The sequence below is a fragment of the Trichomycterus rosablanca genome, chromosome 1 (genome assembly GCF_030014385.1).
Source record: "Trichomycterus rosablanca isolate fTriRos1 chromosome 1, fTriRos1.hap1, whole genome shotgun sequence".
NCBI lineage: Eukaryota > Metazoa > Chordata > Actinopteri > Siluriformes > Trichomycteridae > Trichomycterus > Trichomycterus rosablanca.
The window spans coordinates 28704251-28719108 of record NC_085988.1 but is presented as its reverse complement, the minus strand read 5'-3'; the positions used below and the strand labels follow the sequence as shown (position 1 = coordinate 28719108).

General features: G+C 35.1%; 1 protein-coding gene across 1 annotated transcript in view; it reads left to right on the top strand.

Annotated features, from left to right (window-relative positions):
• Window positions 1-14858, top strand: part of abcc8 (ATP-binding cassette, sub-family C (CFTR/MRP), member 8) — an 81113-nt gene that overhangs the window by 38399 nt on the left and 27856 nt on the right. The window contains exons 9-20 of the mRNA XM_062990986.1: window positions 192-326; window positions 1424-1586; window positions 1682-1722; window positions 1918-2063; window positions 3858-3966; window positions 5818-5934; window positions 6545-6617; window positions 6732-6837; window positions 8608-8640; window positions 10334-10363; window positions 10971-11069; window positions 12783-12867. Coding sequence (XP_062847056.1) covers window positions 192-326; window positions 1424-1586; window positions 1682-1722; window positions 1918-2063; window positions 3858-3966; window positions 5818-5934; window positions 6545-6617; window positions 6732-6837; window positions 8608-8640; window positions 10334-10363; window positions 10971-11069; window positions 12783-12867 — 1137 coding nt within the window. The remainder of the gene's footprint in view (window positions 1-191; window positions 327-1423; window positions 1587-1681; window positions 1723-1917; window positions 2064-3857; window positions 3967-5817; window positions 5935-6544; window positions 6618-6731; window positions 6838-8607; window positions 8641-10333; window positions 10364-10970; window positions 11070-12782; window positions 12868-14858) is intronic.

The following is a 14858-nucleotide window of genomic DNA, read 5'->3' as shown; positions in this document are numbered from 1 at the left end:
TTCATAAGTGTAAACATGGCATTAAAATAAATAAATAAATAAATGAATAAAGATATGATTCTGGGTATGGTTATTGGTATACATTTGAATATTTTGTTATGCACATCTTATCAACAGTTTTTTCATAATAAATATATACATTGACATTTGTACTATAAGAAATTAGATAAAATAAATCTTTTCCCTTTTAGATCATAGTTGGTGTGATTTTGCTCTACTACCTGCTGGGAATAAGTGCCTTGATAGGAGCTACTGTGATTGCCCTCCTGGCCCCTGTACAGTACTTTGTGGCTACCAAATTGTCTCAAGCACAGAAAAGCACCCTGGTAAGTTTTTCTCTTACTTATCTTTAATGGCTATTATTTTCCATTAGAATGGTACAGTGCTAGGTTTCCTTTTAAGGCATACAATGAAAGCATGTATTTTATTCCGATAAATATGACCAAATGAATGACCAAATGAATGACCAAATGTAATGGGGCATTTAACCTCCATATATTTTGTTGTTTAACGTTTTATGCCAAACTTATTGGCATTTATTGATCATGCAAAAAATGAAAAAAAAAAAAAAAAAACTGATTAAACTCTACAGTGCATTTAGGGTAGCACCTGCACACTTTTTCCTGGCACCTGCTACACTTTTATTTAGCCATCAGACTGTCAAATGATGATCTTTAATTCCACTGCCAATACCTATGAGGTGTCCACATAGCCTGACAATTTTCCCTTTCAAATTTTATTGATTTAATTTAATTATGAAAAATGTGGTGTATATCTTACTATTTTTTTTACTAAAAAATGTTTCTGCTGGTTTTGTTTGGTGGCTTTTGTGTACACGTCTGTAAATGGACAGGTCATCAGTTCATTAGTTAGCCAAGTACCCAAGTAATTAGGTAATTGGGTCTGCTTTCCTTGTGCAATACTTCAGTTGCTTAGCAACATCATTATCTAGGCTTAAAATGGTAGCTAACATAGTTAACTTTAGATCTAAGGTCATTAATACAGACTGGCATTCAAATAATTCAACACAGTAATAAGAACGCAGCAGGAAGTAAGATTTGGAATAAAACACAAGCTACAGCTACAGCTTTAGAGTGTGTTCCAAGAAATATCTGGAGTAATTGGAACATGTTAGGTGTAAAAAATACTTCATAAAAGAATTAAAAGGCAGCAAAAGCCGCACTGAGTTTTAAGCAGTGTTTCTGATAGTCATAGAGTTTGTATAATAAAATGGTGACTGGCATATATAGACAGCGTACTGATTTACTTTCATGAGGTAATGAAGAATTTTTATGTACTGATGTATAATCTGCTTGTTCTAATGCCCAAGGTGGTCATTTTTACCCACAAAGGCTTTTGACTATAAACAACAAAAGCATTCACACAGTCTGTGACACATTGATGTTAATTGATGTTTCTGCAGGAATACTCCAGTGAACGGTTGAAAAAAACCAATGAGCTGTTACGTGGCATCAAGCTACTAAAGCTTTACTCATGGGAGCACATCTTCTGTTCTAGTGTGGAGGAGACCAGGGGAAAAGAGCTTACCAGCCTGCAGTCATTTGCTCTCTACACCTCTGTCTCTAGTAAGAAGCAAAATTAGTACTGCAACTGCTACAAATAAAAGACTACAAATATAAGATGAAATTTGCCAGTAACACCCCTGCTCTTCTTTATCTAGTATTCATGAATGCCGCTATCCCCATTGCAGCAGTTCTTATTGTAAGTAAAACTCTCTGGTAAGTGCTAAACACTGGCAGAGTAAAATGTTATTAAATTCTCTTACTGTTCGGACAAAAGAAATGCATTTTTCTGATCTAGAAGTCGTTTGCAAATGTTGGTTAATAAAACATTTTACGTTGCTAGGTTGTTATAATTTTGAAGTTTGTTGTGTTTGTACGTTTTGGCAATTCCCAGACGTTTGCGGTCCACGTTCACCTGGCGGATGATTCAGATCTGTCCCCAGCTGTAGCATTTGCATCACTCTCCCTATTTCACATCCTGGTCACACCTCTCTTCCTCTTATCCAGTGTAGTTCGCTCCACAGTCAAAGCCCTTGTCAGGTTTGTTACACATTAAGTATTTGTGGCAAGCATTGTATACAGCTAAAATACTTATTGACATGTCAGATTAGATGTAGAAGAGGTTAGCTGCAAGCAGTAACATAAACTGTACAAATGTACACACCATTGTTGTGTTTGATATGTAATGTTGTTTGTCAGGCCTATTTCTGTGCATTTTCTGCCTGAATGACATACCCAGTTTTAGGGCTTTTTGTTCAGAAAATTTTTTTTAGTTTAATGATACAGAAAAACTCTTTAATTGTTAAAAAAAAAAACAGATACAAAATATGTAACATGAATTATTTGTATTTTATAGTGTTATTATATAATATGTTTCTGTCTCTAAAAGCCTTCCATACACACTGCAATATTAAATCCACCCCTCCCCCATCTTTTCACAACATGGTGTCAAAGTGCCAGAGTGATTCAGAGCAGAATTGACATGTCAAAATGACATGAATAGCTGTTAAAATAAATCATTCTTTGGAATAGAATCACAGAGCTGTATTCTTCTTTCTTTAAGTTGCAATCATCTAAGTCTTGAAAATAGCACTGGGAGATATACAATTGGCTAAAGCTGTTGAAAGATAGCTTTATGAACCACTCAGAGCTTCCATAATCAGTGTTCGGCAGAACTTATCTATTCCACTACACAGTGCCACAATTTACTGCAAGCTTTCATTTTGCAATGAAAATACAGCATTATCAAATATTGAGCTCTTTTGGAAGGTGGTTGATTATCATTTATTTGAAGCAAGATTGACAGTATAAATGCAATTATGAGATTCTGCTTGTTTGTTTGATATAAAAATTGTCAATAGTAATAAAAGTACGGCCTTGTAATACTATAAAATATGAATACTATTATTTATCCGAATGTACTTTTTGTTTTTAAGTTTTTAACTTCTAAATGAAATATTTAAAATAAAATTGTTGAATTTGCATATGGTCCTGAGTTGGGTAATGGGTATAATGCTTTTCATAAGACATTATGACCCCCTTGTTGTCCAAATTCCAATTTAGTTTTGTTTCTTTCCATGGAACATTATTTTAGCAGATAGGGTATGTTCTGAATCATTGTTCTCTTATAGAAACCACACTTTTTCAGCCTTACTTTTTTATAGTCTACACCTGGTTTGTAAATGAACAATCTACATTTTCAGATTTTTAATCAGCTACTTAGAGAAGTCTATGTTTATTGGGTGTAAGCACAGTCTCAGAGATGTTATTACACTTTGGAATTGTCATTAGCTGACAACTTTAATTAGCTTAATATGTCAAGTAAAATGTCTTATGCAGCACATGGCTGTGATAGAATGGCTTTATTTGTCATGTATACATATACAGATATACAGTACAACAATTCTATCTTCGCGTATCCCAGCTTGTTTGGAAGCTGGGGTCAGAGCACAGGGTCAGCCATCGTACGGCGCCCCTGGAACTGAGAGGTTTAAGGGCCTTGCTCAAGGGCCCAACTGTGGCTGCATGGCAAAGCTGGGATTCGAACTATCAAGCTTTCATTTGATAGCCCAAAGCTCTACCCACTAGGCTACCACTGTCCCTAATGACAAGTGCACTGTGTTGTGATTTGGATTTCAACTGTGCTTTACAAAACCTACACAGATACTTAGTTTTCTTCCTAATAAGAAATCTTACACTAAGGAATCAAATACTTTATCTTATTGCAGTATTCAAGGGTAGATATTAAAACAAGCAGTAAATAAATATCATTGTTTAAAATTACTTATTTGTCTTTAGAAAGGAACATGCTTACAAAATTCTTGTTTGTCTTAGTGCACAGAAGCTAAGTGAGTTTTTTGCGAGTGATGAGATTGGAGAAGAACAAGAATCCAAGACCACCATTACAGCTGCCCCCACCAACCACAGCAATTACCAGGCCCTGGTGAGTATGATTCTTATCTCTCATAATGCAGTTAGGTTACAGATTACAACTAGCTGTATATTGAGTGATTTAATCAAAAGTGCTCAGCAATAATTACAGGTGTAAACAGTCAAATGTGTCACAGCAGTGCAAACACACAAACCCCATTATTGACACATAGAGCCACATAACATTTATTTAACATTTATAATTATTGTTGATTTTAATGCATTCAGATACATTATGATGCATTAAACTGCCCAGTAACACTGTTGGGCTTAATACTGCACTGGCTATTTGTTTGTAGCTTAATTTCAGTAATTAATACTAATTCTAGTTAGACACAAAATAAAATGCTACAATACACGTTATTTAAAATATACGTTTTTATAAATCTTTGTAAGCAAAATAACAAATGCTATTAATTAACATAATTAGTTGCTTCACTAAAAAATGCAGCAATAGGTTTTGGTACTTCAAAGATGATTTTTTTTCACGTCTGTGTCAGGGGCTGGTTTTTCTATTCTCTCTCTTTCCTCTCTCTCTCTCTCTCTCTCTCTCTCTCTCACTCTCTCACTCACTCATTGCTAAATAATGGCTTATCATAATCAGGCTGCTTTTAGCTTGATTAAGCATCATTTTTTTACAAAGCTTTGCCAATTCTGGTAGAACTGCAGAAGCATGGGGATCACAGGGAATGAGTTTGATACACAATCACACATGGGATCTGTGATTGACCTACTGTTGTCCATTAGTAATTGAATCAGCTGAGACATCTCATTTGGTTTTAGTCCATTATCATGACCATGATTGTTTTGTTGATGAGTTGAAGATAGCCACATCTACATGAATGTAATAGTTATTAGAAGTATTACAACAGTAGCATATTATAAGTGTAGCTTGAAAAATAAGTATAGCTAAAAGCATATACAATATAATACATGTACTACCAGTCAAAGATTTCACATCTGATTGAAAGGAAAAGCCATCAAGTGCTCAGCATGTGTGGGAATGCTTTTAGTACTGCACTTCCCCAGGTAATTGTTACCTTATGAAGCTTGTTGAGAAATGCCAAGAGCTTCAATGCTATTACCAAGGCCAAAAGTGTCACAGAGTTTTGTGTCTTCACTATTATTGTAAAGTTATTAGTCTAAAAGCTTCTTAAGATGGGACATTTTAATAAACCAGATGGTAGTAACAGTTTGGTATAGATCAAAAAATTAAAATTGGCACAGTATTTGAGATACTAATAAAGGCAGCAAACAGGTTTTTTTTACTTTTACCTGTATTCATAGAAAAACAATGCAAAAGGAGATATTGTTAAACATTGTTTTGGTGTAGTCTTCATCTAACTCTTGTGTTAACCCCTTTTAAACTGACCTGAAATGGCCGGATGCCTAAGATCAGTTTAATCAAATTAGGCTCAATGGAAAACTAATTGTCCTCTGAATGACACTAGATAATAGGATGAAGACTACAATTAATACTACTGTAACATTATTAAGATAGTAAATAGTTATGATAATGTTAAATATATAGATATATTCTGAATATATAGATACATAGATGTTGAGTAAACTAATTATGAATAAGATCTTTCTAAAGTCATAGCTTATTACTTATTTCCACCAAGGTTAAGTTATGAAAAAGACATTAGGAATAACTATGTAAAAGTTTCAAATGACTGATATCAGAATGACAAATGTCAAATTTAGTGTTGTTTTTTCTGTTTACATTATGTTAAGGAAGCAAATCCATATTATATTGGAATAAAAAACTCAAATTCTGGCTTCTTTTAATGCAGTGTTATTGTTGCATTAGAGTTCTTTAGTTGTTGCATTAAAGTTCTTTAAGTACTGTCTGTGCTTTTAGCCACTGAAGGTTGTGAATCGTAAACATCCAGTACGAGAGGACTGGACCAAATATGGACTGCAGAGTGAACAGTACATAGAGACAGCTGCAGAGGAAGATACTGATATCTGCATCAAGGTCAGTCCCCACAGAGCTATCAGAATCTAGACACATTTTTATCAGTAGATCTATAATATCTGTGGCAGTGTAAAAATCATAGGGGTCAAGAGAAGGAACAAGGACAAAAACCCAGGATGATTATAGTGCCAAAGTCCAATGTGCGTTTATTTAGTCTACTTAGTGCTCCAACAAGGTAAAACTATTTACAACTATTTACAAACTGTACAAAAATTATACATGGCTCATATCAGCCTATTCACAGCTCAAAAATACAAAAAAAAAAGATCCATATGCTAGGACGAGTCAGACCCGAATGAAACGACTGGGGATTATACCAATATTGCACTGGGTCGAGGATGGATATATAAAAAAGAAATACAATAAAATGTGATACTAGGAATAAATCACTAATTCTGGTCCCGCCAAACAGTGTGCTCAAAATGGGCAATATCACTTTAAGATTTTAATACCCAACCAGCCTATTGAGAACTAAACATTAAATGCTTTTAAGTACATCAGTGTAGCGTACTTTTAAGGCAGTTAGTGTAAATGGAAGACAACTGAGGTAACAAGCTTTGACATTCTGACACTGAGACTTAATTAATTTGTTGTGTCATCTTGTTGACAGATAACCAGTGGATATTTCAGTTGGACTGACGGGGCACCAACACTTTCTAATGTGAACATCAAGATCCCATTTGGTGAGTCTACATGATGTAGTGTATGTGTGTGTGTATGACTGGCCTTACGAAACAAACTGGAGGGTATTTTGTATGCACATAAGCGAGTGTGTATTTATCTAGCGTTTTCACCAGGTCAGCTGACTATGATAGTGGGTCAAGTTGGATGTGGAAAATCTTCTCTGTTACTGGCGGCTCTGGGGGAGATGCAGAGGATCTCTGGCATTGTCACCTGGAACAGGTATGAAATCAGTGGATAACAAAACCAAACATATAATTTGCACATTTTAAAGGTTCATTTACTATTCTATACACATTCTTGTTATTATTAATTTAAAAGCACTAACTTTGTTTTAATTAAAAATAATTTGCAAATGTTACAGGGTAAGAGAGGCAAGCCTTCTTATATAGAGATTAAAGAGGTGAATAGATGGTTGAGTTAGAGACAGGGGATTTATTTTTGTTGATTGGCATGTGTACTGAATTCAAGTTAATTACTTTATGTGTCCACTGAAAAAGTGTGTTCAGGATAATGTGCATGTATTGTATGTAAACCTCAGCATAGCTACCAAAAACGTGGCAAAATATATAATTTACTTATACAGTATGTAACTATGTGCATATCTGCATAATCTGCAAAAAGATATATTGCTAAAATTGTGCCAGCTAAATATTGGCAGTTTCTGTACTTTTAATACTGTAAATGTGTTTACACGAGAAGCAATATTTTACATGGCCTTTTAATATAACATTTGACTCTTATATTTTGTATCCAACATTGTGGATTATTATGGCAGTGCTTTAGTAATTTGAAGAGTTTTTAAGCCATTATTGACAAACATGAAGAGCTTAGTAATTTTCCAGGTGTTGCTGAAGTAGTCAATGCCACTTTTTCAACAAGCATATTTCATCATATGCTTGTTCACTAGAGCTTTACAGTTTAATTGGAAGTGCTAGTCTAATTTGGAAACCTCTACAAGCTAAAAACATGTTCTCCTGAGAGTAGGCCATAAAAGCTTATAGAGCTGTACACTCGAGTGCTAAAGTGAATCAGCACAAGATCTGTTTATCTGTTTGTCTTTAAAGACTGTCCAAGGACTTGTGTTTATAAGCATCAACAAAGACACATTAAAATAAAACTAAAAGGTTAGAGGAAATATTTAGAAACCACAAATTGGTAACATTAGTATAGCTTTAATACTAGCATTTACAGTTAGAAATAATGAGCTGTTTTTAGTTTGTGCTTTACCTATTTATTGTTTTTTGCAAACTGTCTTAAATTTTGACGATGGATTGGTGCCCTGTCCAGGATGTATTCCTTTCTTAAATCTAGTGATGTCTGGGAAACTGGACCAATTGTGACCCAGACCAGGACAAAGTAGTGGTAAAACATAAAAATGAAATGAATGAGATATCTCCATTTACTAAGCTGACAAGGATCTTCTGATGGACTCTCATTGCCACAACTTCAAACAGAAAGTTGTTACAAGGAAAGGTGATATAACACAGTGGTAATGTAACATGACCCTAAAACCAAAAAAATAAAAGTATGCATGTGTATGTGTGGTGAACACAAAGAATGGTACAGGTCTGTTAGTGAACTTTGCCGGAGGGAGTCCACTGGCTCCAGCAGTGAAGGTAATTTTGCAGTCTTGGTTTGGGTCCATTTGTCCCCTTAGAGAGAAGGATTACTGCAAATCAATACAACGGCGTCTGATTAATATATGGATATGTTTTTATCCTGATGAGAATCATCTCTTCCAAGATAGTATTGTCTTAATCCACAGAGCAGAAGGGGTCACAAAATGAGTGTAAAATAAATGTTGCAATATCTAAAATAAATACCAAAATAAACACCAATTGCACTAAAGGCCAATAAGTTACTAAGACACTTTTTTCAACTTTTCCTGCTCAATGGTGCATGTATTAAAGTAATTCCAAATACAGATGCAATAAATATTGAATATCTGTGGTTTTCTTTTTGTTTTATTTTTTTTATTATTATTTACAGTATGCCAAAACTGGATTCAGATGGAGATGAGAGGTACAATTTAAATTATTACTATGTAATTCACATACACTAAATGTAGTTTGGATATGGGATGGTATTTCTTACAGTGGCATAAAAGTTAAATAAAGGTTTTTCTAGTTATATGAACATTCTGCAAAAATGTAATGCTTTTAATTCTGTAGACAATAGTGGTTAGAGACCGTCTAGTTTGCCCTGATAATCAAAGAAATTCTTCAGACTGTACTCACCAACTGGTAATAGAAATATGGGGCACTTATCCTGACAAAACAAAATTGAATTCACAGCTTATTTTGAATCTGTTTTTCATTTGTGGCGAGATGTGTCTGTCTAGCTGTATACAAAGTTCATGAGCAATGCTTTGATTGGGAGTGCAAGAATGATCAAAACAAATCTCATGAGTGTACATTGTGCTTTGGGATCTCACCATCTGGTGTGTATAAGCTAATATTTTATCTGTGATTGGCTGTTCTGGTCTGCAATAACCTAGCTCAGCCCCAGATTTAAGCCCACTTTAACATTGTGTGTTCAGCTGATATCAAGCACCACTGCAGTACCCTTATTGCCTAACACTGCCTCTTCAATTTCCTCCTTTATACAACTGTTCAATATGAATCGATCAGAGCTCTGGCTGGTCATTTTTTCACAGTTTTTCTAAATTGTTGTAGTACATTGTACATTAAATCATATTGCCAGCAAACACATTCATTCACAATGTGTTTTAATTTGTTCAGTGGTCATACTAGTTTGCTACCAGTGTTGTATTATTTTATTACAATTATTTTGTAACAAAGCTATAACGTTAGTGTGGAAACATTTAATTAGATTTTTAGTAAAACATCAAGTTAAAAATGTTCATTTATAAAGAACTAGCTACATTAACTAGCTGGCTAAATACAATTAAAATGTATTTATTAAATGCATTTCTAAGTAAAAAATCAGCAGCAACGCTTTTGAGTCAGCTTTCAGTTCTCACTGCCTGTAATTAAATTAAATAAAACTGTTAGCTTTATTTCTCTCTAAACAGAGCTTAGGATGGCAATTCAATTGTTAATTACACACCACTTATCAGCACTGAAACCCGATTACATAATTTAACTCAAACTACCTAGTTTGTTCTCCCAAATGGCACCCCCTTTTAATGATGCCATAGGCAGCTGCCTATATTATATATGCCAAGGACCAGCATTGTTTAAATTAAATAAGCGGCCTGAAGCTCTGCCAGAGTTAATAGCTTAAACAATGGTTAAGGGCTTAAACAATTAACCAATGCCTCTTTATCTCTATTCATTGTGCCATCTGCCTCCCTTACTTGAGACTGAACACTCACCTTTCGATTACTGTCCCTGCGTGCCTGCATAAGTGTGTGTGTGAGAGAGAGTGAGTTCTAAATTTGCTATTTCTGCATGATGACTCTCTGGACTGGAATGACAGCCAAGGACAGACAGATCTTGTTACTCTAAGCTGATTTCTAGTTGTCAGAAAAACTAAAAGGCTTTGAGGTTTTCAAACAAGGGCAGTCTGAGGTGACACTTCCTAAATTGTGGTTCAAAATGTAATTTTTTTATGTAACCTGACACACCATTTATATTAACCCTGTACCACATGTCAACAAAGCAGCAGGTTTAGTCAGTGTAATGTTGTGTGTATGTGTGTGTGTGTGTGTGTGTGTGTGTGTGTGTGTGTATTTCTGTGTGTCTTTTTTTAGTCCAGATGCATCTCCTGATGAGGAAACCAGGTATGTAATAGTATACACAAATATACACATATCCAGCTGAAGTCAAAATTTTATATACACTTATAAGGAACCTGTAGTGTATGTAATGCACCATCACATCATTACACCAATGTAGGTAGCTAGCTAATATTAATTGTAAGGGCACAACATACTTATTTAGCTTTCTTTTTATTTATTTCATTTATTCATTCATTTCTACCTACCACTTTGTACAGGATTAGACCAGGACACCTGCGCATCTTAAAGCAGTATACTAACATATTCACACAATACTTCCCAGAGCCCATGTTACTATGCAGCCCCCATTCTACCAGCTGCACTGCTGCCCTCACATTTTAAAATTTTTTATGAGAGTAGTCTCCAGCCATAGATCTTCTGCCCAACCAATTTAAAATACATATTTTTTTATTCACAAATTTTTAATCAAGTTCTCTAAAAATACACATATATGAAATTCTCCTTACTGTTGTATGTTTAATTGTATTTCTGGTTCAAGGTTGTCTATACCCACACACTTAAACATACATATATAGCTATAATTAAGGTGTAATTGCTGATACGAGTACAGACTGATAGTGATAAACTGTTTCTTTTTCTCTCCTGACAGAAAAAGTAGTGCTGTTGCATATGCTTCTCAGAAACCCTGGCTTCTTAATGCCTCCTTGGTAGAGAACATCACGTTTGAGATGCCTCTTATCAAACAACGGTACAACTTGATTATTTGCATTTATTAGATACAAGGTTTCCAACTTTTTATTTACAGCTGAATTTTACGACAAGTTATTAACTAACACTAACCAAATCAATTTTTTTTGCATTTTTTTAAGAATTGATTTTTGTCTACATTAACTTATATGTGATGCAGTAATACTATAAGAGTCATAATATGCTGTGAGATACAAACACAAAGATACAGATACAGGTTAATATTTTGACCAGTGTACGTATTTCCATATTAACTGCACTCACAATAAGGAGTTCAGTTTATGCGGCCAAAGGATTACAGCTTGGAAATTGTTGACAATAGTTTTGAATGGTTTTGAGGTCAGAATGTCTTCCCTACTGCCACCACCTGCATAACCTAAAGTTATTTAGCAGAGTGGGGAGAGAAAGGCCTCTGCTGTTAAGGACCAACAAATTGGTCAACACAGTGGACTGTGGTTAAATTATCCAGCAGGACAATGATCCAAAACACACCTAAAAATCAACACAAAGGGAAGGGTAAGCAATGCAGAATGTTATTACAGACTAAAAAGGGGTGCCAGTATATATGAAGGGAAATGCTGCTGTCCATTAAAACCATTAGTTAAAACAGTTATAAAGGTTTTAAAAACACTGATGTTACCTTTAAGCTTTGTTTGTACCTCTTTTCCAGCTGGATTCTTTAACTGCAATTTTGACTACAGGTGTCTTGGTTGCTGCATTTTTCAAAAACATAATTTTATTATTTTCACAACAAACAATCCAAATAAATCTCTCATAATTGCTCCTAGTGATACTTGTTTGAGAACCTCAAAATGACTCATATTTTGCTTGTTCATTTACCTGTCACGTTACACATTTATGTCTTTGAACAATCTTCTAAATGGCTTTTCAGAATAACCTATCCACAGTTGTTGTGGTGCTGTCACTTACCTGGCTGCTAAATGAACCGTCTCTCAGAGGACATTAAATAATTTTATTGTCCTGTTGCTATGGTGAGTTTAGGCTAAAAGGGTTTATTATATCCTTCCATTGCTCAGATCCTGCTTCCCCCCATGTCTGTTTCACTTTGGTATTTATTAAAGGTCAGACCAAGTCATATCCAGTAAATCTCAGAATTGCTTCTGTCTATTTTTATAAATACACTGGTTTGGCACAAACAGTGTCCCAATAACAAGGTCTGAAATTACAGCTCATTTAACTGTAAGGACAATTCCGTTTTGTTTCTTATAACATGACACATGTTAACATGGACAGATAATAGAAGCCAGCCACTTTTTCTAACTGTGATTATACGCCATCAGTGGGCAGATAAATGCTCCTGATGGAGAGCACTAATTACCCACTTTAATAAACCTGAAATTACAGATGCAAAGCATGGCTAGTTTTGCTTTGGATCAATAGGGAAAGAAATAATGCAGCATGAGGAGCAAGGCCAATTAGCTTACTTAAACCCCTGGTCATGACTGGCTATAGAAGTGTAAAGGCTCAAACTCACAATTTACTAATGGATTTCTTTTTTTTTTTTTTATTATTATTATTTTTTTTTTTTTTACATTTTTTAGCCTCAGTGATCTGTAATATTATTGGTAATATATAAGTTTATAGTACTAATTCAACATCATACTGAATAAAGTACCTGTTCTATGTTTTATTTGTTAATTTTGTGTCATTCCACATGTTGCGTTTATGCCTGTTGTGTGCACTGTGTGTACAGGTATAAGACAGTAATTGAAGCATGCTCCCTGCAGCCGGACATCGATATCCTGCCACAGGGGGACCAGACAGAGATTGGAGGAAGGGTAAATCTGTTATTCACACCATAATCAATCTTTAACCCTAATGTTCTGAGACCCCAGAGCCTCTTTAACAGTTCACAAAAAATCTTTATTATTTTTCAATCAGCTTGATGCTTCATGATGTTTCCTGATTTTATGGAAACTGAAAATAAACAATATTTTATATTAATATGGTGTTCCAAACACCCCCTAACCAAACACCCCACTTCTGTTTGGGGTCTCTGTGGCACGGTGGGTTGCAGTGTTGCCTTACAGCAAGAAGGTCCTGGGTCCAGTTGATTGGAGGTACTAAATTGGATGTGAGTGTTTGTAAGTGTGTGGGTTTGCCCTGTTATGGACAGGTGACATGTCAAGGGTGGTTCCTTAATTTCACTAAGTGAATTGGACCCAATGTGACCCTGAATCAGATAAAGGGGTGGTAAAACAGACAATGAATGAATTAATGTTTGGGGTCTCAAAGACCCCAGCTGTAATACGTGATTGAAGTCTATCTGTCTAGCATCAGTCAGTCTGTATGTCAATCAATCAGTCATCTGATGGTCATACCCTACATCATTTAATACCAGAAAGTATAAATCATATTTTCAGAAAAGTAAGGACATTTGCAATATAACAAAACAATTTGTTTACTCTCCTGAACCTTGATTTTACAGACAAAGTACAGTACAAAGATTTTCCATATAATCTGTAACCATCTTGTATTTTGTAAAGTTAAACACATTTAGAATGTAATACCTGTAACACACTCAAAAAGTGGCATGTTTATCACTGTGGTACAATTCTTTTCCTATTAATTATGCTTAGTAATTGTTTCAGTGAGACAGATCTGGACTTAAGGCAGACCAGTTAAGCACACTCACTCTATATCTATGAAGCAACACTCCTGTACCATGTGCATAATGAGGCCTGGCATAATCTTGCCGGAGTAACAATTGCACATTTTGCTTATAACAGCCTGGATAGTCCTTTTCCACCTCGGCAGGACACACTTTATGCTTATGTCCTAAAGATAGGCTGAAATGTGGACTCATTAGACCAGAGCACCGGTTTTCATTGCCCTTTAGTCCAGCTAAAATGAGCTCAGAACAAGCAAATTTGGCAGAGTTTCAGCGTAGAATTGATATATGACCTTCTCGTTGCATTAGGTTTTAGGTTGCATTTCTTGATGCAGCAGCAGACTGTGTTAATTGACAATGGTTTTCTGAACTACTCTCCAGCCCATGTGGCTATATTTATAAAGTAGCATAAGGGTTTCTTATGCAGTGCCATCTAAAGGCTCGAAGGTCATGTACATTCAACAGTGGTGTCTGCCCTTGCCCTACACAGAATGAGATTTTTCCCTGAATCTTTTTGCAATATTATGAATGGTAAATGTTAAAGACAAATTATTTGCAACCTTTTTAAGAAATTTTCTTTTTAAACTGATTGACAATTCTCTCACAACGTTTGGCACAAAGTGGTGAGCCATGACCCATCTTTGCTTTTAAAGACTAAGCCTTCTCAGAATTAAAGGATTCTCCTTTAATACCCAGTCATCTCTTCACGTTACCAGCTCACCTTCTTATTGTGGAAAGTTTCAAAACATTGTTACTGGAATATTCCATAACCTTTTCACTCTTATTTGACCTTGGCTCACCTTTTTGCGTGTGTTGTAGATACCAAATGCTTGCTGTAGCATAATAATTGGCCATTTCCAGAAACAACTGATTACAGACAGCACTGTTTGCTTTGTGTATCTCCTGAACATTTATTGAGGTTCATATACCTGTGGTTTAAAAGGGCACTTTGTGGGACAGTTTGTCTAACACATACCCACTTAAGAGAGCAAATAGAGAAGCCTTTAGACATTTGTGCAGATGGGAACCTACACAGTCTATCCACCCTCAGCCCACACAGCAAAAATGACATCTTAGCAAGTAAGAAAATACATAAGCAGGGTTTACATAGGGTTTTTATTAGTGTCTTTAATATTAGTATCAGTATTTTAACATATT